Here is a 25,684-nt window from a genome sequence, read left to right on the forward strand (position 1 = left end):
AGATCTGGTTAAAACCAGAGAAGTCATGCAAGCAATTATTTAATACAATTCTAAATTATTAGAATTTTTATACTGCTTTAGCAAGATTAGGTAAGATCTAAAAGATTTTAAATTGAAATATAGAAAAGTAGTGTTTAATGTTAGAATCTCTGAAAACAGGATATCTGGTTATACATCCTCATCAGTGTCTACTGGGAGAGTCATTCAATGTCTCCATGCCTCAGTTTTTTCACATGGTAGAAAAAGACTGGTACTCACATCCCAGAGGTACTGTGAGTACTAAGGGAGAGATATCCCTAAAACCTATAGAACTGGAATTGGTCCATCAGAATAACTTCCAAAGGTAGAACTATTAATATATTTAAATTTCAACTAATGTGAAGAAAAATTGAACTTCTTCAAATGGAAAATTTTTAACATAAATTTTCAAATAACAATATATTCCTAAAATGATATTTTATGACACTGTCATTTTTTCTACAATCCTAACACATGGAATATAATGATATTGTATAGCAGGATGGAGTGAATACTACAGCACAGCCAACAACCTTCACCCATCCCAAACTCCACACCGTGGCCTCAGCCAGGGCTAATATAACCTCTGGGCGAATCCTTCTGGCAGCCCTGAGTCCAGGCATGCTGCTGGAGAGCTGCAGGTTAACCCTCTGAAGAAAGCAGGTGGAATGAGCATTCTATTGCTATCTATACCCCCTGACTTCTCATGAACTTTTGGGTATTTATTCTGAAGAGATCATGTACCAAAAGGAAAGGGACGCATGGGCAATATTTAATTTTCTATAAAATAGAATATCAAAATTGAGTGAAAAATTAAATTCTAATAAAATAATTGCTCATTTTCTAGCATTATAGAGACAGGAAGGTTGCTCCTTTCTCTAGTTAGATTGTGCTCCTTCCTGTGCTTAAATATCTTAGAAGGAAAGCTGAAGTTTTTCCTCTTATAAACAGCATTATCTATCACAAAAATATTGGATGAAAAATATTACCAGTAGACTCTAACAAAAAGGATATATAACATATGCTGTGTATATGTATGTATGTGTATATATATATATATATATATATATATATATATATATATATATATGTATGTGTGTGCATATATATATATATCATTGTAGTTTAATGTTCTCATCTGAAACAGTTAGGACTGTTTTAAAATTAATCCACTTAGCACAAAGCAAAATACAAAACCCTATGGACTCTATGAAACCCAGCGTACTAGTGCAATCTAGTGGAAGGATTAAGAAGCAGTGTGTGTGTGTGTGTGTGTGTGTGTGTGTATACGCGTGTACTTGCTGGAACACGGAGGTAAAAGCTATGGGACACCTTGTTGAAAACAAGCAAACAAACAAAAAAGAACCCCATAATACTGCTTATATGATCTTTCCAATTAAGAAAGCTCTAAAAGAGAAATAGTCTCATCTTGGGTTTTTTTCTTTAAACTATCATTAATTTTCTTTATAATAGAAGCCATGTATTCTAACGGTAATATATTCCAATAGTCTAATCAGGAGGTATAAATTACAAAAGTACCTTCTCACATCCCTATTGTACTCTTGATTGTCCTTGCATATTTCTATATTCCATTCTTTAGATGACAGATAATTGTACACTGACATACATACATCATGCCTTTATATACATGATTCACACTTGTTTTGCACTTAGAATTTTTTATACATATATTTACATTATACCATATTTTAAGGTTGCATAGCTTTATTTCCTGTGTCTCAGTCATAATGTGAACTAACGGGAACCAAAGTAAAAATCAAGATCTTTCCTTTACAATCTTACCCTCTTCCAGCATCACAAGTCCCCTCATGCAGGTGATAAAAACTGAAAAACCAATACTGGCATTTCATTCTGACAAACTCTAACCCAAATTCAATCCAACATCTTCTTTGGTCAATTTTCACTGTTCAAAATGTTCCTCCTTTCTTGATTTCCCTATATCTCCACCACAGCCCACAAGGTCACTGTCTGCAGCCAGGACTAGGACAGCTTTCTAACAGGCCAGCAATGGGCATCTTTTCAGGACTGGAACCTTTTCTTCATGAAGCAGTTAAAGTATTCTTTGTGAAATGTAAATCTGTCCTTGTTCAGCTTAAAGCCTCCTGAGCCTACCCCTTGGTGTTAGTAGAAAGGTCAGAAAGATTGGCTCCTTGACCCCTCCCAGCCCTTCTTTTTCTCCTCCAACCTCCATGGACTGCTCTCAGTACTTTTTAATCTGACAAACTCTGTCTGCCCCAGAACCTCAGCAGAACCTTTCCTTTGCTCTCACTTCTACCTTCCCTAACATTTACGCATCTTTACATCTCACTGCTTTTTTCAAAAGCCTTCTTTGATCACTGCCACCTTGACCCCCACCCCCACCCCACCAATCTGACCAAATCCTTTGCTCAGAAGTTACGGTAATGTTTGGAACTCTTAGCGTGGTCTTAGCGTGGTTAGAATATATTTATATGTGCAACTATTTCATTAATTTTCACAAAACTTAATCCTGAAAACAATGACTGGATTAATCTTTGTCAATCCCACTGGTGGTGTTAAAAGTTCAATTCTACAGCATCTGAGACTCAGGGTCTCAAAACCACTCAGCAAACCCAGCCAAAGAAAGAATAAAATTCATTCATAGATAGCTAACTTCTTTTTGAAGTCTTCCATTATTATTATCAATACTATGTTAAACATCCTTATCTATCCATTTGACCACTTTCCCTAGTTTATCTGCAGGCTAAACTTCCAGAAGGAAAACCGGCTATGCATACACAAATAATAATAATGAACATTTCTGGTTGTGATAAGACATGTCTCCACTTCCGTGCACTGGACTTTGATTAGAATCAGCTCTATAACTACAGAAAACAAAAGATGTCAAAGGTGCCCCATTGATTAACTGTTGCATGGGAGAAAAAGCCGATGTCACTTTACCGATAGTGCGAAACACTGATGTGCTAATAAGGAGGGGGGAAAAAACAAGCCTGGAGCTTTTTTTTTTTCCATTTGCATTACAAGGTAAAAGAGCTGCAATATTACTTTGCCTAATGTTGGAGAAAAAATAAACTGTTTACTTTAACTGCTATAAGAAAATTAACTGTGATGTCTTTCAAATTCACCGTGAACCCCAAATCTCCATAATAATCAAAGTGGTGAGCAAAGGGATGAGTGAAAAGCTAAGGAACGAAAAAGAATGCACAGCAACACTGCCTAACTCCGTAAATGTTTGAAACAAGAGGCTTCATTTATCAGAAAAGCAAGTCTGTCTTTCTATGTCACAACAGATGCTGTGGTGATTCCCGAGATACAGGCTGCCAAAGATTATTCTAAAAATCTGATTAGGCTAGAGTAATTAGATAGAAAGAGAGATATGCTAAAGCTGAGTGATTTTTAAATAATAAAATGCATTTAAGCCACTGTTTCATAAACATTGCATAAAAATTCCTAGATGAAGACAGAAAAAATTCCTCTCCCAGAGTGACCTAGGGAGAAAACATCGTAACTCTTACTAATATACTGATGCTTCGGAGACTATAACAACAATCATGCCAGCAACAAATGCTTTAAGCGACCTACTTATTTTTTTCAAGATAACTTCTTTAAGTTTTAAAACTTAAGCATTGGACATTAACACTTCTTGGTACAGGGGAACAGACAAGCACGGCATTCAAGGAAATTCAAGTAGCCGCCTGCAGATCAGGTGAATATTGACAAGCCAGAACCTCACCTTTGAGAGTTTCTCCCTCAGAAATTTGAGCTCAGCCAAAGAATGCCTATGGCATCTTCAGCAGCCAGGAAGCAGCCTTTGCTGGTTGCCATGTAGATGACTGCAACCTCACAGAAGTGCATGGCCCTTTCACACAAAATAAATAAATAAAAACAAAAAGAGAAGGAAGTTGTCCAACTTTAATAAACACATTTCATGTAATCAGAATGAGGATGATTTTAGTTGTGACCAAACCACTGAAGTAAAAGAGAAGGTGTGAGGCAGGAACGCAAGCAGCATGGCAAAGTTGCTTAGAAAAGATGATAGAATTGTCTCCTTTTTCTTCACATCTCAAATCAGAATTTCCTGTAGCTTGCAATGTTCTCAAGAATTAAAAATAGTTTCTATGGAATCAAACTGCTCCTCAAATAAAGGAGTCCTGAAAAGAAGTACTGAATTCTCCATATATTTATATTAAGCAATCATGTTTTCAAAGTAAGATAAGATCATCAAAACAACCATCAATGGACAGATGCACAGATAGGAAAGAAAAATCTGCCTCAAGAAATATTTGAAAAACTAAGAATGTACCCTTGAAGTACCCAGAAAATAAACTCACTTTGATAAGAGCACTGAGTAGAAGCCACTTTTGATTACAAGGTTTTAATGTATTATTGAAAAGTAAATAAGTTTTAAGTTTATTATGAGAGACCACAAGAGGAAAAGAGGGTTTCCAAAGAGAGACTAGTCCCACATTTCCCCTGAGAAAGAAGCACCCAAGCCCTGAACTCTGTTGAACCCACAACTAGCACCCTGCCTAGCAGGTAACCCTGGATGTCCCTAGTTTCAACAGACACTCTGAAAAGGCTCCTCCGAGTCTCCTGAACAAAATACCTAGTAATTGGGGCGGGGGGGGGGGGGGAACCTAGAAACAAGTTAGGACCAGGGAAATTGGCAGGGGGTGAAAATAATTTTGCATTTTCTCAGGTTTTCAAACTTACAACAGAATGGCAAAGAGGAGAGCAGGTATTCATTTATCTTTTTGCAGTTTAGTTTCAAGTTGTTATATTAATTTGTAACTTACAGGACCATCCTTTTCAGATTCTTGATCAGAAAAAAATAAAATGTTTCCAATGTAAACATTTATATCGGCTAAAGTGCTATCAAATTAAATATCCACTGCAAGAGAAATGAGTGTTTCTGTTTTTTTTAAAGAATGGTAAAGTTGATTTTCTTGTCCAGCTGCACTGTGAGAAAGGTCTCCAGTTAAAAATCTGTATCTTTCACCTACTGATGCTGGTTCTGTTTTCTGAAGCAAACAGAGGGGAGTCTGTGTCTACTTCTACTCTGCTTAAACTAAACACTGCCAGACCCTTTGAGGATACCCCCTTGTCAAATTGCCAGACCCTCACCATCTCCACAGACTGTTCTGGAAGTTGTCTAATTTGTCAACGTCCCTTTCGAAATGTGACAGCCAGAAATGGACACAATACTACAGATGCAGTTGATTAGAACAAGGCCCTATTAATTTTTGTGACATATGGACATTGCACTTATTACCAGAGTGAAGCTTGATTTTTTTTTAAAGCCACATCATGCCGTTGCTTCTGCTGACCTTTTCCTTAAAGAACTGCCACCACACAAAAGTCACCTCCTTCTTTCTTCACAAATGAATTATGATGCAGTTACTGCTATATTTTTTGCTTTTTGGCATAGTATTGCACTCAGCTTAAATGATGTTTATATTTTCTTATCAAAGCAAGCCTCCTAGGTCTTTGTCAAAATCATTCATGCAAATATTAAACAAGACAGACCCGGGGCAAAGGTTTGTGACATTATCAGGGTTATTCCCTACCTCAAACCCAGTAACCGACCCCCCCAAACCACCACCACCACCATAATACACACACCTTGCTAGCACTGCTTCCAGCCAGCTTCCCACTCACATAGCAGTTCTGCTAATTAGTATCCAAACCATCTTTCACACAACAAGCGCCTGCAGTCTTGACAACTTTCTCCTGAAAGCAAAATTCACTTATCACTCAAAACAAAGTGGAAAAGATTACACACACACACACACACACACACACTATCAGTTCCATGAAAATATGCATACACCAAGCAAAGTCCAGAAAGTGTATCAGTGAAAATGTTTGATCTCACTTCAGGCTGTGGAGATTGGGATCAGTCTTTATTATTTTTTAACTCAACATTGTTTTTCATACAGCAGTTACAGTGCTCAAGAAATTGTTAAACAGAGAGTTATGTAGAGAAAATGTGGCCCGGAAGCAATCCATGTGAATAGTTTTAGAGCATTGAGAATCTATTGAGAATCTGCTTCCAACCTGAAAACTCTAAGCAGAAAAAATAGTTATCTGAAACGACTTGTTGATCCCTACAAACATCTGCCCCCACCTCTCTCTCTAACTCTGTATTGCTATTTTAGACTTAAAATTTCTGAAAATCAGGCAGAGCAGACTGGATAACTGCAACCTGATGTTCAGAAAAAGTCTGAATGATATGTCTGTCTGTCTGCCTGCCTGACTGCCTGCCTCTATTAGAAAGGTCAGGAAAGCATGGAAAGACAAGAGTCATTTTGTTGATATTTCTGTGAAGCTCAACTACAATTGAACAAAGTGACTCCCCTTCTAGTGGAAAGCCTTCACAGTCCCACAAACTCACGGCATCAGTGTACCTGGAGTGATTTTTTGCACCAAGAGTAGGAAATAAGATAAATTACAGTATGGACATTTGGGTGTTTGGAATACAGAATATGGATAGGTAAGGTTTAAGAAAAAGAATCGCGTAGTTTATGTGTGGACAATCAGTTAAAAGAAGAAAAGAATAAATAAAGAAGCAAAGTGGCTAATTATTGTGCAGAAAATGACATCTGTGATTATTACACTTATCAGAATCAGGAACAATATTAATATCTGAGTTGAGAAATTCTGAATAAGCCAGGATATCTTTACCGCTTCAGTATTTTCCTTAGAGTGTTTTTCATCAATGGAAAGCTAGGGTTAGTAATTGGACACCTATTATCTTTATCTCTGAGGTTATCTCTAACCAGGTTTTATGGTTCTGTTCTTTACTATTTTCAAGGTCTGTGAGACAAGTGACTAGAAGTTATGCTTAATATATAAGGTAAATCAGAAACTCTTATAAAAACAGATACAATGAGAAATACCAAGTCTAGTGACTATTTGACAAGTGAAAATTTACCTGGTTTAGAAATAATTTCCCTCTACAATACTAGAAATTAAACCAAATATAAATGGCAAATCAGCAAGTTCACAGATCCATAGCAAGTTATCATTTTAAAAAGGATGAATGTCCAAACAGAAAATGCAGCTATCATTTTATATGTCAATCCTATTTTGTTTGGAAATATGATTTCCCCACTCCCATAAAACTCAACCTAAATGCAAAAGGTAAATCAAGTTTCATGGAAAATTGTCATAAAATAGGTAAAATGTCCAAGAGGAAAAACTTGCTATTCTGTGAGAAGTGTAAATCCTACACAATGTTGAAACAGAATTTTCCCAGCACAATGCAAGCCAAACATAGGTGGTAATACAACTGCATGATATTTCCTAGGAAACTCCTATGGAGATGGATAAAATGCTCAAATACAAGGGTCAACTGCTATTTAGTAAATAACATATAGCAGCACCTCTTTTGCTTTGCACTGAAGCTTGTGTGCTGTGTAAAATGAGTAGCAAATAGTCAGTGCCGGGAACAAACATCTGAGAAAATCTAAAAATTCACCTAGACCTTAAATATCAAAAACAATGTTGAAGGGTCTCATCTACTAATATTTATTATAATTTATTGTTTTTAAAGTTCTTAGTAACAAAAAAGTATCCACTAATGTTGACTGTTATCTTAAATACTATGTTTGGGGTAGCAAGAAAGTTTTATCTAAATGCCTATTGCTGCTGCTCTCTTCCCTCAGAAAACTGTATTTCCAAACATAGTTAATTTGTTTTCATAGGTTGAGGGATTAAAAAAAAAAAACCCACAAGAATATTTACCAGAATTACTATGTGTATGTTAAAATGCTGAAATAAGAGGGAATTATACTCCATGTTCTGTTTTTTAAATACTTAGAAGCTAATAAAGCTGTGCAATGAAATTAATTAGAAAACATGAACACTATTTCTTTTCAAGAAAACTACAAATTTAATGTCATTTCGTGTTCAAAGGACTACTTGGAAAGAAAACTAATGAGAGAATTAATTTGCTTTTATTTTTAATTTTTAGAAACAATGTATGTAACCTTGTGTAAAATGCACATTCTTTAGCCACCTGTCTAAAATAAAAGTCTGAAAAGGCAGACTATACAAAAATATAGTATTAAAGTATTAGCACCCATGCCAGGTGAAGACATTATAGATGATCTTGATTTCTTTACTAAGGCTCTCCTGAATTCTGAACAACGAGTAGGAATAACTTTGATTATGATAAAAAAGATTAGTAAAGCCCCATTTATTTTACCCAAAAGATCCCAGTCAACATTTTGAAGTGAAAAATCATGAGGCTCAAAATTTGAAAGTGGGAATTTTTTTAACTTGAATTTTCCTCACTTTTCATCTCTGTTCTTTTGTAATCTCACCTTTGATTAAAGTAAAAAAATAAATAGCAGTTAACAGCTAAGTGAAGTAAGATTAGATTAACAAAACTGCTACTAAAACAGCCCACAGACACCAGAACAGTATTTTCTATTAAATAAACATAAGAAATCCTGGAGTTAGCCTATCTTGTAGAATGTATAAACATCTTTACATCAAAAGATACTTCTAAAACATAGGACTATGTTTACTCAAATTCCCAGAAAAATGTCTTTGCTCAAAATCTGCATTTCATTCATTAATATTCTTGATGGTCAACACTTTGTTTCTAAGAGGTAAAATCCCAGTAAATGGACTAAGTTTTGTTTGTTGCTGCAAAGGCTCGCTTTTTAAAGTGTGCATGCCTTCCACCTAGTTATGTACAATGGCTCAAAAACTCATTTTTCATCTAATGGGGAAAAAGCTATAGCAATACTCCTTTTACATGCTTAATTTTACTCTTCAAAGACGAATGGAATTCACCTGTTTTAGAAATCTAACTCAGTTGTAAACAATTTGATTCTCCTATTTCAACTTTAAAAACGAAAGAAAGAAAGAAAGAAAGAAAGAAAGAAAGAAAGAAAGAAAGAAAGAAAGAAAAAAAGAAAGAAAGAAAGAAAAAAAGAAAGAAAGAAACTAATGCCAAATTGTGAGTTCCCTTAGCGCCTAACACTTCGAGAAGCTTCGATGGAAAGCAGCGTTAAATTCTCACTTAGCATCCTTCCTCGTCAGTATTTTAGAATCTTAAACCCCATCGCAGTTCTCCCTAACGTTAAAAAAAAAAAAAAAGTTTACACGTATAAATTCAAGCAAATGTCTGAGGCTGAATCTCATCTCTTGGCAGCCTTGCTTTTGCAAAGACTTCAACGTGTGGTTACCGGTTACCGTGACCAAACTTATTGATTTACCCTACAAGATTTAAAAAATTTAATAGTGCACGGAGAGCGCCAAGTCTGCATAAACCTCGTAAAACTACCTACCCTCAAATGTATGTAGCTGGGAGCCTCCAAAGCCCGCGGAGTGCAAAGGAAGCATCCACAGCTGCTTTCAATTGTTTCTGCTTTCTTGTAATAGCGCGCTGGGTCGGGTATCCGTGCTGTTTGCAGCATCTCGGACCCCTAGCCGGGACTGACCCTGACCTGAATGCCCTGTTTGGCTCCCAGCATTTCGTGATTCTGCGACCCTTTCGGTAAAACCTAAGGGGAGAAAAGGGTTTTGCACCACCAAGAAATGCGCTTAGGAAAAAGGGGGATTTCGATTATTTCAGCTGGCTACCCATTTCCTTTGGTTCATATCTAGGCCAAGAGCCTCAAACTCAGGGTAAAGCCCCCCCTAAATAGACAAAGACAGCCCCCCCATTGTTACTGCAGGGATCAGGAGAGGTCCACCACGGGGGCTGTGGGGGAGGGGTGCAGGCAATGGAAATTGGATATGAATTCCTGTGCCCGCTGGACAGGGTGGGGCCCGCAGGGACACAGAGAAAAAAAAAAGGCCAGGGGTCAAGCCTGGGAAGGGGCCCACTACGCCCAGAAGGTAGGGTGCAGGGTGTCCAATAGTGGTACAATGGGGGGTATGAGGCAGACACCCAAAGGGCACGCCCTGGTACCCGGAACCAGGGCGGGGGGGAGGGGAGGCGGCGGCCTCTTGGCCCCCCCAAACCTCTACATCGCGCGCAGACCACTAACCTGTCAGTAAGAATGTGCCAGTGGTCGCGGGGCTCATCTTGAGTGTCCCCCGACCCTGTCCAGTCCAAGCACAGGGGTCTCCCAGCTCCCACCACCAGGATAATTGCATTCTTGGCCTGACTAGGCCGACGGTCCTCGATTCTACCCTCCCCTCCCTTTCTTCTTTCCTCCCAGCTTGGCCAGTTCAGCATCAGCATCCTGCACCCCCTCCTGAATCCCGTGCTCCCTCTAGCGGCGGGCCAGCGCAGCGCGGGCAGCGCCCCACCCCCACCCCACCCCAGCCCGCCCGCCCCCGCACTCCCCTCCGCCCCCCAGCCCGCAGAGCACGCTGGGATTTGGCGCCCCCCTCCTCTGTTTCACACTATATAAGGCCAGCAGTCCGAGCTCCTGGTACACGCGCTTCAACTTCGGTTGGTGTGTGTCGAAGAAACCTGACTGCGCCCTGAGGAGAGCAGCGGAGAGGGACCACCAGCCTCCGAGGTCCGCTGAGCGGGCTCGGGTCCGGAGCCACTCCGGGCTGCGAGCACCCAGCGGAGCCCACGCCTAGCCAGGTGTGGGACCCCGACATTCCCGGTCTTCGCAGAGGAGTCCTCGCGTGGTGAGTATGCGGTGAGGATTTTTTTTTATGATCACATTTATTCCCCCTGCCCCTGTTTTTATCGAAGAGTTGCGGGAGATGAAGTAGCGTCCCCAAAGATCTCCACGCAAACCTTTTTCACGCCTTCACTGGCTGAACCTTGAGACCGAGCGTGGAAACTGAGTCTTCACGGCTTGGTTTCCAAGACTCGAGTCCAGATACGGTCTGTAGACCTATGAGCTGCGGACGGTCATGAGCTGCAGACGCACATGAGCTACAGACCGATGGATGGACGGATGGAGGACTTGCTCCTCAGATGCGCAACAAAGTGATAACTGGCGCTTCAAGCGCTAAGACCGGTGGGCGCTCCATGCGCTGCACATTGACGCTCCAGGCCATGCAAACTAAGCGCCGGCCGTAAAGTTGAGCTTTGTGCGCTGCAAGCTGGCATTTCATGCGCTACAAACTGATGGGTGCTTCACGCGATGCAAACTCGCTCTAAATGCGCTACAAACACGTCTCATGAGATGCAAACTCGCGCTTCGTGCACTACGAACGGGCGCTTCATGCGCTGCAAACTTGAGCTTCAAGCGCTACAAACCCACGGGCACTTCATGCGCTACCAGCTAGGGTTATAGCAATGTCCGAACTGATTGGCGCTTTAAAAGGTATAGATCGCGCCATCTGAGCATTGGCGATACAAAAACGAAACAAAAATAAGGTTTTGCGCAACGACCACCTTGCTTCATTGCTTTACAAGGCAATGAGCTGCAGAGATGCATGAGCTGCGGATCAATGTCCGCCTTAAATGCGCTGCAAAACGGTAACTGTTGCAAAGCTACCAGATCGTCAGACGTGTTTGAGCCGCAGATAAACGGGTATGAGCTTTACAGAGTACAGTTACTGTCTGCTTAGAGGGGAACCCCACCCTTTCACCTTTTGGAATGGCTCCTACTATGTTCCTGCTGGATCGGCCTCTGCATGATGGTGTTGTCAGACAAAATGGAGCCCCGGGCAAAAAATGATTCTTTAACATTCTGCCCACAGCATTCCTGCTAATGGCAGTGGAATGCAATGGGGCGCTGACTATTGGCGATGGCAGAACAGGCTGCCTTGTCCAGTTGTGATTGATTGAAGCGGCATGCAGTTGTCGTGGTGGCGCGAATTGGCGCGACGAGCAACAGTTTGTGGAAACTATCGGTTTGCTGAGCATTGGGCTGAGGGCGGGGTGGGGGGGGTGCTCTTGCTGCATGAAATCAATCTGGTGGTTGGAGGCTGGTGGGAGGGGTTTGAGGAGGGGTGGATCCTGGGGGATGTGTGCAGACACTGCAGCTCTGGAGCAGCCAGTCTCAGACTTTCCCCGCCCATTTTAGCGCGCCTTCTCTGCAGCATCCACAGTGTGCAGTCTAGCGCCCCCTTTAGACTATGCCTGGTCTTGGCAGATAGCGCTCACCCCACCAGCTCCTTAGCAAGCCCCACCCCCTAAGCCAGCCTCTTCTGAGGCGGCCTGCCTAGACCCCCACTTCTCCTTGAGCCCGCCTCTTCTGAAGTGACCTGCCTCCAATGCTTGGCTCCTCCCAGAGCCTGCCTTCTCTGAGTTGAGATGGCCTACCCCCACCTCCCCATCAGAAAGTGCCTGCGCCTGCTCAGTGCAGAGCCTCCACCCGGGCCCCCCCTTCTATTCAGTGTCCACTGCGCCTGCGCAACCATCAGTGTCTGAGCCTGGCTGTACAGATCCGCCCCCCTGTGGTCTCTCTTCTGTGTCTTTGCTTTTTGTCCACTGGTGTCTAATAAATAAAAAATAATAATTAATAACAATAATTAATTAATAACAATAATAATTGTACCTAGTATTCATAAGCACTTTTAATAAGTGCTTTGCATTATTAAGTAAAATAATCCCACAATTTAAACTTTTAATAGTGGGATATGATGGGAACTTCTTATTTCCTGATGTCTTGAGACAGTTTAGCCAGATGTTTTTAAATTAAGAACACAAATTAAAAAGTATTTTCATGTTAACTTTTCAATATACACCAGTGGGCTTACTGGAATCAGATGCCTTGGTGAATACAAAGCAGAAGCAGCTTGAAGTGCTTCACAGGAGCATTAGTGGTTGCTGGTGGCTTGGCCTCTGAGGGAGGAGGCCCTTGTGAAGCCGGGGTTTGGGTTTGTTTGTTGTTTTGTTTTCTCTTGGAAACTCTGGGTGATGAGCCCTGGCCATCCTGCCTACACATAAGCCATATGCCTGACACATGGTAGGCATTCATTAAGTATAGGTCAAATGGCCAGAGGAAATTGGCTTGTCTGTTACTTGCCTGCTGGTCTGCAGGTCTTGTCTAGTTTCTTGTCCTCTGACACCTTGCTGTTGTGAGTTGAGTGGCTGCTTTAAGATTTTTATACCTAAAAGTTGTGGCTTTTTTTTAAAGTATACATTGTTATAATAATTTGAGCTGTTATTAAAATGCAAAACAAGAATTTAATCTAAAATATTCCAAATAATTAACTTTTTTCATAAAAAGCTAATTATTTGTTGTCTCAAGGAATTAGCTTTTTTCATAAAAAGCTAATTTAAATTTGGGACAAGTGGGTTATTACAACCTCATGTTGACATTTAAAATTTCTGTGATGTCACAGAAAGTTGTTAGATTATAGGATATACATTGCTTCATTTGGCATAATTAAACATCTGTATAAATTGCGGATGTACTATATAAAAAGTTTCTAAATCAAAGTTGAAATTTTAAAAACTGGTTCTATATATTACAAACGATGAACCAGAACTTTGTTAAGGGGAGAAATGGGGGCTTTTGTCCCCCCCCAAAACGGTCCCCTTCTTAATTCCCCTCCCCCAAAGTATCTATGGGAAAATAAGTGCTTATAATTAAAGCTTTAAATGTCAGCTTCTTCTTTGTGAATCCTGTATCTGTCCATCAAAGAGGTTCAAAACATTAGTAAAGCATTTGCATATTAATAAATTTGTATTTCACAAATAATATACAAAGTACTAAAACTAATTGGACATTCAGAAATTTAAAACAAGCTGCTTAATGGTGTTGCATTTCCTAATGAAATGTTTGTATGTGGTGGGTGGGGCATTTTTGGCTATAGCTATTTGATGTGTTTGGGGAATTAAAATGTTTTTTTTTTTTTATTTTTAAAGGTCATTTTGAAGAGTCAATAATTAATTAAATGTGCTTATTAATTCCTAAACAGACCAAAACATAAGTATTTGCCATCTATAAAGATGACATATGTCTTAGGCAGCTTGGTTTTATGCAGTTTGACCTCTTAGTTTTCAGGAATGGGTGCTCTTGACAACCCCCCCACCCCATACTAATAAGGAGTTTAAGGAGCCTCACTTTAATGTGTACTGCCCAGTTATTTAAATATTTCTTATTTGTTTACACTTACTGTTAATTTGCCAACCAATACCCAGTTAATTTTACTTGTTAAACAGCTGTTTTGATGTGAAGACCCAGCCCACAATTACAAACCCCAAAGTGGAGATGGGACAAGCCTGACCTGGCATTGGTGAAGGTCAAAAGTCTTAAACTGGTGACCTCACAGGCCAGCACTGTATTATTAACAAACAAAACCCCCCTGAAAGTCTTGAGGTAGTAAGGGGCACTATCTCTAAGTTACATAATTGTAGCCCCACCCCGATTACCTTAACTCCAGTCTCTTCTCACTTTTAAATTACCTTTGTGTGTAATAAGGGCATTTGAATTTGTCCCTTATTGATAATTTGTTTCCCCAATGCATTGATTACTTGCTGATTTCCTAATGTAATTTCTGTCCCATCCTTGTTTTTCATAAATCTAGATCAGAACTTCAATAAAGCCCACCCCAATTATGATTGACAGGAAGGTTATGTACCTTGTGACCTGGGGTCAGGTTGCATCAGACCAAGCTGAAAATGCTCTTGAGGAAGTCTTGTCTGTTTTGAAAGTGGCACTGTGCATATGATAGAAGTTACACCTTAGTCACCTGACCTGTGCTTAGTAGTTGTTTTTTATTTAACAGGACAGTAAAACTCACAATAAATAAAAACTGCAGTGTTACTGTTACTGCTTTTGTCATCAATATAGTTATCCTTAGAGAACTGGAAATGAAACTGAAGGTCACAGGTTATGATGTGTTTATTGTTTTCTAATTTTTCTAAGCTTGAATATTATTGATGTTAATTTTTTGTAGCCTAAGTTGTTAATTAAGTAACAGTGTTAAAAGTATTACAATAGAGAACTAATCCCTGTCCCTTAAGGACTTTGCTTGCCCGATTCTTGGAGAGGCCCCAGGACCAGCACGGGACAAAGGGAAAGTGGCTGAGCCTGAGTTGTGGCAAGGGAGGGACCCGAAAGATGGAGGGTGCTAGAAATGGGGTGAAGGGGGCAGGGCTGGCCAGAGCAGCCACCTGTGTGATGACGTCCACCCTCCCTCATTCTTCTCTTATACCCTATTGGCTGAAATATTAGCCATTTTCCACCTAACTTTTCTAATTAACAAACATTTATCTTTTTGGCTTTATGTAATTAGTGTCAATTTTGCCCTGAAAAGTCAGAGAGAAACAATTTTAAACTTTTGTTCATTCAAAAGTTTTAAACTTTTGATAACTTTTATATTATGTCTTTAAACTTTTGTTGAACGTTTGAAAGTTTCAAACTTTCTACAAGTTTTAGAACTTTAAAAAACAATACTTTGAAAACTTTCTAAAGTTTTAAACTTTTTAAGTTGGTTTGGAAATTTAAACTTGTTAAACTTTTAAAAAGTTTGCAGGGCTTAAAAAAACTTTTTATTAAACTTTTCAAAGGTTGTTAAACTTTCTAATTAAAAAGTTTTTAAAGCTTTTAAAACTTTATCATTTTTTGCAGTACTTATTTAAACTTTTTCCCAATTTGGGATATGAAATCCTTAAATATATCAAGTAATTAAGTCACTCTAATTGCATTTAACCCTGTTTTCAGGAAGTCTACATGCAACCACTGCATTATGAATTATGATGCATCACATTCACAAATAAAACACTTAATCCTCCCTCCCCACTTCCACACTCATCCACTCACCCCTCCCTCCAAGAACTACAGTCCTACCCTGCCTTAACATACTAACTTTTGGGTGGGGCTGTACTCACAAATTTTTATTAAAAACTAGGGGTAGCACACTAGTGTCCTGCAGGACAAAAGCAACTCTGAGTTTCTTTGACTAGTAAAGTAATTGTTTTTAAGTGAATAGTTTCTACATGGGACATGGGTGCCCAGGTTGCTATAGTAACAGCCCCTCCCTACATGTTCAGGAAATAACCTTTCTGTTTTCTAATTAATAACTACAGTGATATCAGCTAACAGTTATTGATAGTCACTGTAATATTTGTCTACAGGATTTAATTCAATCATAATAAATTTAAGATATACTACTATTGGGCACCTTTGAAGACACAGTGTTCAGTGATAGAGCCCAGCTTCTGCAAGGCAGCACCAATTAATATTTGTTAAATGACTGCATAATGAGGAGTTAAAGTGACATCCACATGTGCTGCTTAGTGTGTCATTTCTGTCTCACAAAGAATTCTCAGGAGGTTGAATTATGGTTGCAGAAGCAATCACAGGCTTGTGGGTTTTGTGATGGTGGCAGTCACTGGGTTGGATAATTAGTTATATAGAGTTGACCTGGGCTATGACATTTGGTCAGAGTTCACTCTGCTTTTCCAGAGCTGATTAATACAGCTGTTGTAATGATAACACCCCTACTTTTATGTGTGAATTTTCATATTTATTGGAATATTAGTTGTTTGTTTTGCCTAACTTTAGTAGCAAGTGGTATAGTGTTGGAATGATAGTTGTATAGTGTACCACTTACTTTGCATAATTTATTTGGTGTCCATCTTGCTTTAGAAGTTTCTCGTTTTGGGCCTTCCATAGAAAATGAGTGCTTGTCACACGTTAGCATTCTTGAATAGCTTGTAAAGGTGACCATATTGATGATATAGTGGACATATAGCTCATTATTTATGAGCAGGTGACTTTTGAGCAGGAAAGGTCATTTGGACTTCAAACAGCAGTCATACGGTTCATTATGTATTCTTGGGATTGATTACTTAATTCACTTATTTGAAGGGTATTTGTTCTTGGTTTACTAATTATCAATTGATCAAGGAGAGTGAGGGAATACAATTAAATGTGACCTTTATGCATTATGCTTCTTTGAATACATATGTATATAAATATATGCTAAATGTATGTTCTGATCTTCATTTACAGTAACAAGCGGGTTTTGAAAACCAAGAGGCGAAGGGGAGCAAGAGGGGGCCAGGATCCAGGCCTCCATCCCCCCAGGATTGAAGAGGCACCAGGGAGGACCCCTCCCACCCCACCAGTTGCTATGGGTCCCGCCGACTGCCCTCCTCCTCCCCCTCCCCCACCCCCCAACAACAATAACAACAACAACTCCAAGCCCAAGGGCCCCTGCGTGCCCAACATGACCGAACGCCGGCGGGATGAGCTCTCTGAAGAGATCAACAACCTCCGCGAAAAGGTCATCAGGCAGTCCGAGGAGAACAGCGACCTGCAGAACCAGGTGCAGAAACTCACCGAGGAGAACAGCACTCTCCGTGAGCAAGTGGAACCCCCCGAACCAGAGGAGGAGGATGATGAAGATGACATTGAGCTGCAAGGTGCCGCCGCAGCCGCCACCCCAGCCACTCCCATTGAGGAAGAATGCCCTGAAGACCTTCCCGAGAAGTTTGATGGCAACCCAGACATGCTGGCTCCTTTCATGTCCCAGTGCCAGGTGTTCATGGAGAAGAGCACCCGCGATTTCTCCCTTGATCGTGTCCGTGTCTGTTTCGTGACCAGCATGATGACCGGCCGTGCTGCCCGCTGGGCCTCTGCTAAGCTGGAGCGATCCAATTACCTGATGCACAACTACCCTGCCTTTATGATGGAGATGAAGCACGTCTTTGAAGACCCCCAGAGGCGCGAGGCCGCCAAGCGCAAGATCAGACGTCTGCGCCAGGGCCAGGGATCTGTGGTCGACTACGCCAATGCTTTCCAGATGATCGCCCAGGACCTGGATTGGAACGAGCCTGCACTCATCGACCAGTTCCATGAGGGTCTCAGTGAGCAGATTCAGGAAGAGCTGTCCCGTGGGGAGGCACCCAAGACCCTGTCCCAGATGATCAACCAGTGCATCCACATCGAGAGAAGGCTGGCCAGGGCTGCTGCTGCCCGCAAGCCCCGCTCCCCACCCCGCGCCATGGTCGCCCCCCAGATGTCCGGCCACCAGCAGGTGGATCCCACTGAGCCCGTGGGCGGTGCCCGCATGCGCTTGACCCAGGAAGAGAAGGAGAGACGCCGCAAGCTGAACCTGTGCCTCTACTGTGGAAACGGAGGGCACTATGCCGACAACTGTCCTGCCAAGGCCTCCAAGTCCTCACCGGCGGGAAACTCCCCGGCCCCGCTGTAGAGGGACCTTCAGCGACCGGGCCAGAATTAACAAGGTCCCCACAAGAAGAAGCCTCCTCGACTCCACACTTGCAAGTTATGCTTCAGATCCATCTCCCGGGCAGACACACCCTGTTCGTCCGGGCCATGATTGATTCGGGTGCTTCTGGCAACTTCATCGATCATGAATACGTTCTCCAGAATGCAATTCCCGTGAGGGTGAAGGACTGGCCTATCCTCGTGGAAGCCATCGATGGGCGCCCCATTGCCTCGGGCCCAGTGGTCCACGAGACACACGAGCTGATTGTTGACCTGGGAGACCACCGCGAGGTGCTGTCCTTCGACGTGACCCAGTCACCGTTCTTCCCTGTCGTCCTGGGGGTTCGCTGGCTGAGCACACATGACCCCAACATCACCTGGAGCACTCGCTCGATTGTCTTCGACTCCGAATACTGCCGATACCGCTGCCGGATGTACTCCCCGATACCCCCCTCGCTGCCACCGCCTGCGCCGCAGCAGCCCTCCCTCTATTACCCGGTGGATGGATACAGGATCTACCAACCCTTGAGGTATTACTACGTCCAAAACGTGTACACGCCCGTGGATGAGCACGTCTACCCGGATCACCGGCTGGTCGATCCTCACATCGAAATGATCCCCGGGGCCCACAGCATCCCCAGCGGGCACGTGTACTCACTGTCTGAACCCGAGATGGCTGCCTTGCGCGACTTTGTGGCGAGAAACGTGAAAGATGGGCTGATCACCCCCACCATCGCCCCCAACGGAGCGCAAGTCCTGCAGGTGAAGAGGGGATGGAAACTGCAAGTTTCTTACGACTGCCGAGCTCCAAACAACTTCACGATCCGAAACCAGTACCCTCGCCTGTCCATTCCAAACTTAGATGACCAAGCGCACCTGGCCACCTACACCGAATTTGTCCCACAAGTTCCTGGATACCAGTCGTACCCAACCTACACCACCTACCCCACCTATCCTGTGGGATTTGCGTGGTACCCCGTGGGACGAGACGGCCAAGGAAGATCTCTCTACGTCCCTGTTATGATCACCTGGAATCCACATTGGTACCGCCAGCCTCCGGTACCCCAGTACCCGCCCCCGCAGCCTCCGCCGCCACCTCCACCGCCGCCACCACCTCCGTCCTACAGTACCATGTAAATACTCGTCGCGCCCTTCACGATCTCCGCCCTCCACATTTCTGTGCCGCTTCCCAAACAGTCACTGTGTGCTAACTTGACTGCCTGAGGCACGTCCTCACCGAAAGGCCACCTTGAGCTCGCACACAGACCGAAAGCACCAAAAGTCCGTTTCCCACCTTGACTGCCAACAAAGCACAGGAAATGATTTCTGACAGAGGGGGAGGAGGAGGACATGACCTTTCCTGCAGGTCAGTACTCTCTTTCCATCACTGGAGGGCCGGCGCCTTATCAAGGAAGCCACAACCTTTGGTGCAGTATTGACAGGCTTCCGTGATCCTCTTGCTGCACCCTTGGAAACTTCACCATCTTCAAACTCCACTCTCATGGTTCCGTTACTTTTCAAGGAGCAGCAACTCGACCGGTTCTCCCAGGAGCAGGCAACGAACCACCTCAGCCTGGAAACAGAAGTGCTCTCTTAGACAGACACGTGTGTTAAGAGTGTGCCTTCACATCCTGGTGCAAATCACATGTACCCAAGAACTCTGGTCTTGACACAACATCTTACCATCACCATGCCAGTCATGGCTTTCACAAAAAGGGTTAAACTTGGCAGCCAGAGGCTTCTGGCCGCTCCAGGTGTGTTAGGTATCTGTGGAATGTTATAACCACCTCTCAATCATGCATGAGGGCTAAAGAGTAGCAAATCAAAAGGACTACTAATCTTGTACCCAACTTTTACAAGAGTTCATTGTTACCAACTTGTCCTGGAACTTGAAGAATTTCCTCGAGCGATGTTGATTGGCTAGAGCGACACCAGCTAACCAATGAGAAGCACCTACCCATGTGTCTGCCTCCACATGCATCTGGGCATTCCATCATCTGTTCCCTGGGGAGAGTGTATTGTTCGAATGTCTTTGAAGAAGAGTTAGAGCACTGGGCATCTTCGTGAGGATATGGGCTTCTAAAGGATCGGGTCCCTTGCTACTACCTTGAACTGTTTGTCTAACCCCTCTTTTTCTGTTTGATTCTTTACTACTGCCATTAACCCTGCTGCAGGATTTTGTCACCTTCCTGCCTAATGGCTGAGACTCCATTTTGCTGCTATGCACGGAGATGAAAGAGGCAGGCAAAGCACAGCTTGAGCAGTAGGAAACATGGTTTCATTTCAAATTGCTTGTCATGAAGAGGAGTCTTAATGGTGAAGTTTCCTTTTCCCTCATCACACATTCATTACCCCACCCCACCCCAGCCCTTGCATGTTTACCTAAAGTTTTAGCTGTACTAGTGTCCTTTTTAATAGTGTTTTAAAGTGCTGACTAGGCTTTCAGGATCCCCATTGAATTACAAAGTACTATTCAAATCTTACTATTAAATTAATTAAAAACACATAGCCTAAGATATTTCTATACTGTGAACTTACAACACTGTGAATGAAAAGCTCCTCAGAACTGGAGTATTTATAAAACCTTAACTTTTATTATCATAAACAATTCTGTTAATTGGGCCTTTAAATTCACAAAAAAAAGGACAAATTCAAAGAAGAAACCTAATTGGCTATTGATCTTTGTTCAATGGAATCAGAAAGCTTGTCAATCACTCGTGTGTTTTACAGTAATTACTTTTAAAATGGTGCATTTGTGCTTCTGGACTATTGTGAAGCGTTACTTAAGTTTACCTCAAATCTCAATTCCATCCTTCATACATTTGTATTATGTGTCAAATTTACAATTGTCGATTGATTTTCAAGCTGCAGAGTGCCTAGAAGTGGGCCCTTATCTGCAGCCCTGGCGTGTACACACGGACATTTGCCACCACTGCAAGCAAAAATCTGGAGAAGATGGGTAATGGCAGACAAGAAGAGCATGCTGCTAGGGGTTCGCAGCCCACAGACAACGTCCCTGACATGCATTGGAGTGTTTACTAAAGCTTGTGATAGACTTTGGGCAGTGTGTACTATGCTCTCTCTATTCCTTATATATTCTATCTATAAATGTTAGGCATTAAGGATAAGTAAGCTTAAATTTATTCTATAGTACTGAAATTTGATTAAGTTTCCTTTCTCTCCATTTTTATTAAATCAAATTTATGTTAACTGGTTCCTTTAATTTTTTCTTTTGGCATTTTCAACAAAAATGCCTTTATTCATAAGAAAGGAGAAAGAAGTTTGGAAAGGGAGCAGAATAGAAACTGGCAAAATTAATATTGACTGTTGGCCCAAATGTGCATTCTTCATAAATTAAGGAGGAAGATGATCTAGGAGTTCCCATGGCTAGTCAAGTTAGAAGAGAAGTAGCTAAGGTCATCATGCTAGGATGTTGAAACAGGAAATTTGCATATATAGATGGTCAGGTTAATTTGACCAAGGAGGTATATGGCTGAGATAATAATTTGAGAGGGGCATCCTGATGGTGCAGTTTAGAATTGTGCTTAAGTTTGCAGGTACCTCTTGGACTCCTGAGCTGACCTGGCTGTCATCCACCAGACATCTCACATCACACCCAGTTTCGAGCTTGGCAACAGGGACCACCCTGCTGGAAGGACCACCTGCAGAAAAGATGAACCCAGCGGGAACCATGCTTCATGTTCACCTGGGGAGAGAACTGATGGGACTGAAAGTTCTTGATTGTTTCAGAATGTAGACACTTGAATTAGTCTCAAACATTGCATTGTTCTTATTTCTGTTTTTAAGTAATAGGGGATATATAATCATAGGTATTTTAAGCTGGGAGGGACTATTAATCTTAAGTGGGTGGGATTATTTAGAAGATAGGTTAACATTAGATCTCTGAGTGGACATGCGTACTTATTATGACCATTTCCCTATACTTGTACCTTTAATCCTAGAGGACACTGCAGGGAGACAACCTTATGAGAGTGAATTGGACATGGACAAAACCCTAGTGAAAGTTCAAAGATGACTGATTACTAATGCTTTAATAAAGGCCCAAGGAATTGATTCCAGGGATCTGATTGTGAGCAAAACCTTTAGAGAGTTACTAGATGATAGGTACCATTGAAAAATTGTTGGTGGATGGATTGATGATAAATATTCATAAAAGTTACAAGAAAATGATGAATGTTCTTTCCCTGTCAGTAACCCTCCTCCCAATCACCCCTCCCTAAACCTATCCCTGCCTACCCTCCCCCCCTCCCAACCCCTACCCTTCCCCCAAACTATATTGCTGTATTATCTTTACTATTTCTCTGTATTTACTAATGTTGATGTAATAATAAAAATTCAATAAAGTTTTAGTGGTTAAGGCAATCTGTGTCCTGATCATTTCAGCGTCCATTGGTAGCATAAAGGGAGGAGAAGGAAGCAGTGGGAGGGATGGGAAGAAAGGGTAGGAGCAAGGAAGGAAAGGTGGGGAGGCTACAATAGGAAAGAGATGATAAAGAGAAGGGGGGAAGGGTTGAATAGCAGAAGGGGTTCTGTGCAAAGAATACATCACAAAGCCCACAATTAATAATACAACCCCTAAGACCCCAAGAAATCAACTTACTCATTCCGCTTACAAAGATTAATACATAAAAGTCACCAATTAACCATGACTCCAGTGAATGAGGTGTATAAGAAGTGGAGAAAGGAACTGGAGAAGAGAGCAGGGGTTCTGAAGAACAGAGGTGGGGAGAGGGATTGGGGAATGTTGGGGTAAGGATGATTTTGCCATGATGGCTCATAACACATCAATCATATAGCCCCATATCAATGATATACCCAGAATGTTCCAGAAAACCAACCAATTCATAATTCATTCCACCCGTGAAACATTTCATAAATTTATATATATATATATATATATATATATATATTCAACCAATTAAAAGTGAACTGAATTACAAAAAATATTAAAATCATTATTACTTGAGATTTATTCATGGGATAGATGGGTGGGACAGTGTGGAGGGGGAAATAGGATTACAAGAAGATATGGAGGTGGGAGACGGGAGGAGGTGGAGGAAAGGGTGGGAGTGGGTTTTGGATGTGGGTGTTATGTAAAGAATACACCAATCACACACCCCAGTATGAATGACACATTGAAGATACCCCCCAAAATCAATGAATATATTCCATCTACAAAAGGTTTACATACCAAACCACCAATTAACAGTGACTTCAGTGACATAGCACTTTACTATGATCTCAATATAATTGAAATACTTTAAATTTATTAATTGGAGAGTAGGGAAGGAAATAGAGTGGGGAACTAAGAGGGGTGGTGGAAAAGGAATCCAGTGGGGGAGTGGGGGAGCCATAGGAATTATAGGGGTTTGAGGAAAGGGGCAGTGTAAAAAGAATACACCAATCACAAAACCCCATGTCAATGGCGTTCTCAGAATACCCCAGGAATTCAACTAGTTTATCCCAGATGTAAAAAGAGTAACATACATAATAATAAAGCCATTATATCATAGTGATTCCATTGACATCATAGACTTTAATACCAATAGTACTTGTAATGATTAAGATGCATTAAATTAAGTAGACAGGGAGGGATAGTGGGGGCAAATTAGATAAAAAGCAGGGAAGTGGGAGGATGTGGATGGGAAGAGGGTGTGTGTGACTTTAAGAAGTGGATAGTATATAAGGAACACATCAATCACCAACCCAGAATCAATTACATATGCAGAACACACTATGGAGTCAACTAATATATTCCAGCTGTGACATATTAGCATAGATAATAATGAATCCATCAACAAATAGTGACTTCAATGATCATAACACCAGTATTACTTGGAATACTTGAGATTAATTGGAGAGGGAGAGACAGTGAGAATAGTGGGGGAGTGGACTAGGTTAAAAAAAAAGGGATGGGACGCTAAATGGTGATTTGAGAAAAGGGCAGTCAATAAAGAACATATCTATCATACAACACACTATCAGTGATATACCCAGAATGCCTCATAAAATCAACTAGTTGAAACTTACACATTACAAACTTTAAACAATACCATTAATGGAGAGTTATCATTAATAATGACACTAGTGGCATAATAAACTTATGTTTAGTATCAATGTTACTTGGAATCATTGAGGTTTGTTACAGGGGTTGGTACAATAGCAAGAGGGGAGAAGAGATGAAGGAAGGGGAGAAAGAGTGAGACAATGAGGGACTGGAAAATAGTGGGAAAGGGGGGAAGGAGTGTGACATTGAGATATGGGTGTTGTACAAACACATCAATCAAACAACCCAGAATCACTTACATATCCAAAACAACTAGTTGATTCTAACTGTGAAATATTAGCATATAAAATAAAATATCAGCTAATAGTGGCTTCAGTGACAAAACAAAGTTTTCAATATTGATATTTTTGACAATAGTAGAGTTACTAATGGGAAGGAGGGCAAGCAAGAAGTGAGAGTTGGGGTAAGAAGGAGGGAGTGGGGGAGGTGAAGAATGGGAAGAGGGTAGAAGTGATATGACATTGACGTATAGATGGTATATGAAGAACACATGAAACATGCAACCTCGTGCCAACTATATGCCCAGAATACTCAAGGACATCAACAAATATATTCTAGCTGCAAAATATTTGCATCTATAATAAGGCCATCAACTACTAGTGACTTCAGTGACAAAACAAAAATTTTTTAAATATTGCTCTTATTTGGAATATTGTGCATTATTAATTGTGAAGGAGGAGAATAAGGAAAGGAGAATAAGTGTAGGAAGGGAGCGGAACAGGAGAATGGGGGATGGTAAGAAGGTATGAAAAGTGGGAGTGGATGTGGATTTGAAAAACCCAGGATCAGTTAAATACCCACAATACCCCCAGAAAATTGTCAAGTATTTCCAGCTATAAAATTAGCATATATAATAATAAAGCTATCAGTTAATAGTGACAAGCTTTTTAACATTGTTACCAATATGGGGAAGAGAGAAAGTGGGGAGGGAATGTGGGGGTAGGAAAAAATGAGTGGAGAAGGTAGAGGATGGGAAGGGGGTGGGTGGTACATAGAGACAAGCTAATCACAACCCAGGATCAATGACATACACAAAACACCCCTTGAAATCAAACTATTCCAGATGCAAAACCTTACCATGAAATAATAAAGCCACCTACTCTTAATAGAGACTCCAGTGACATACAATAAAATTTGTTTTTAATATCAATTTTTCTTTGAATAGTTAAACTCTATCAATGGGAAGGGTAGGACAATGAGAAAGTGAGTGGGAAGGCAGATGTATAAGAATGTGACATAGACCATGTGAAAATGATGGATTTGAGGAATGCTGTATAAAGAACACATCATTCAGACAAACAGTATCAGTTATACACCCAGAATGCCCCAGGAAATCAAGTAAGATATTCCAGCTGTAAAGCATTATCATGTTATAACAAAGCTATCAATGAACACTGACACAATCATTTTCAATTTTTAAAATTTATTTTATCTATTTATTTGCAAGCAGAGAGAGAGAGAGAATATGAATAAATGGTGAGAACACCAAGTCCTATAACCACTGTAAACAAACTCC

The 25,684-nt window shown here is 41.3% G+C and overlaps 2 protein-coding genes across 13 annotated transcripts in view; one reads left to right on the forward strand and one right to left on the reverse strand.

Moving 5' to 3' along the window:
- Sgce (sarcoglycan epsilon) overlaps window positions 1–10,199 on the reverse strand; it is a 71,632-nt gene extending 61,433 nt beyond the window's left edge. For 7 of the 11 annotated variants that reach the window (XM_045160824.1, XM_004656214.2, XM_004656217.2 and 4 more), the window contains exon 1: window positions 10,026–10,198. In XM_045160824.1, the coding sequence (XP_045016759.1) occupies window positions 10,026–10,134 (109 nt within the window). In that variant the 5' untranslated portion in view covers window positions 10,135–10,198. Of the gene's footprint in view, window positions 1–10,025 lie in introns of all 11 variants that reach the window. The other 4 variants (XM_045160826.1, XM_045160821.1, XM_045160820.1 and 1 more) reach the window with 1 other exon arrangement.
- Window positions 10,200–10,371: 172 nt separating this feature from the next.
- On the forward strand, window positions 10,372–22,459 carry Peg10 (paternally expressed 10). 2 transcript variants are annotated; one of them, NM_001291180.1, is given in 2 exon segments: window positions 10,372–10,623; window positions 16,860–22,459. In NM_001291180.1, coding segments are annotated over 1 exon segment (2,238 nt in total). In that variant the 5' UTR covers window positions 10,372–10,623; window positions 16,860–16,980; the 3' UTR covers window positions 19,218–22,459.
- Window positions 22,460–25,684: the final 3,225 nt, after the last annotated feature.

Source organism: Jaculus jaculus, chromosome 10 (genome assembly GCF_020740685.1).
Source record: "Jaculus jaculus isolate mJacJac1 chromosome 10, mJacJac1.mat.Y.cur, whole genome shotgun sequence".
Taxonomy (NCBI): Eukaryota; Metazoa; Chordata; class Mammalia; order Rodentia; family Dipodidae; genus Jaculus; species Jaculus jaculus.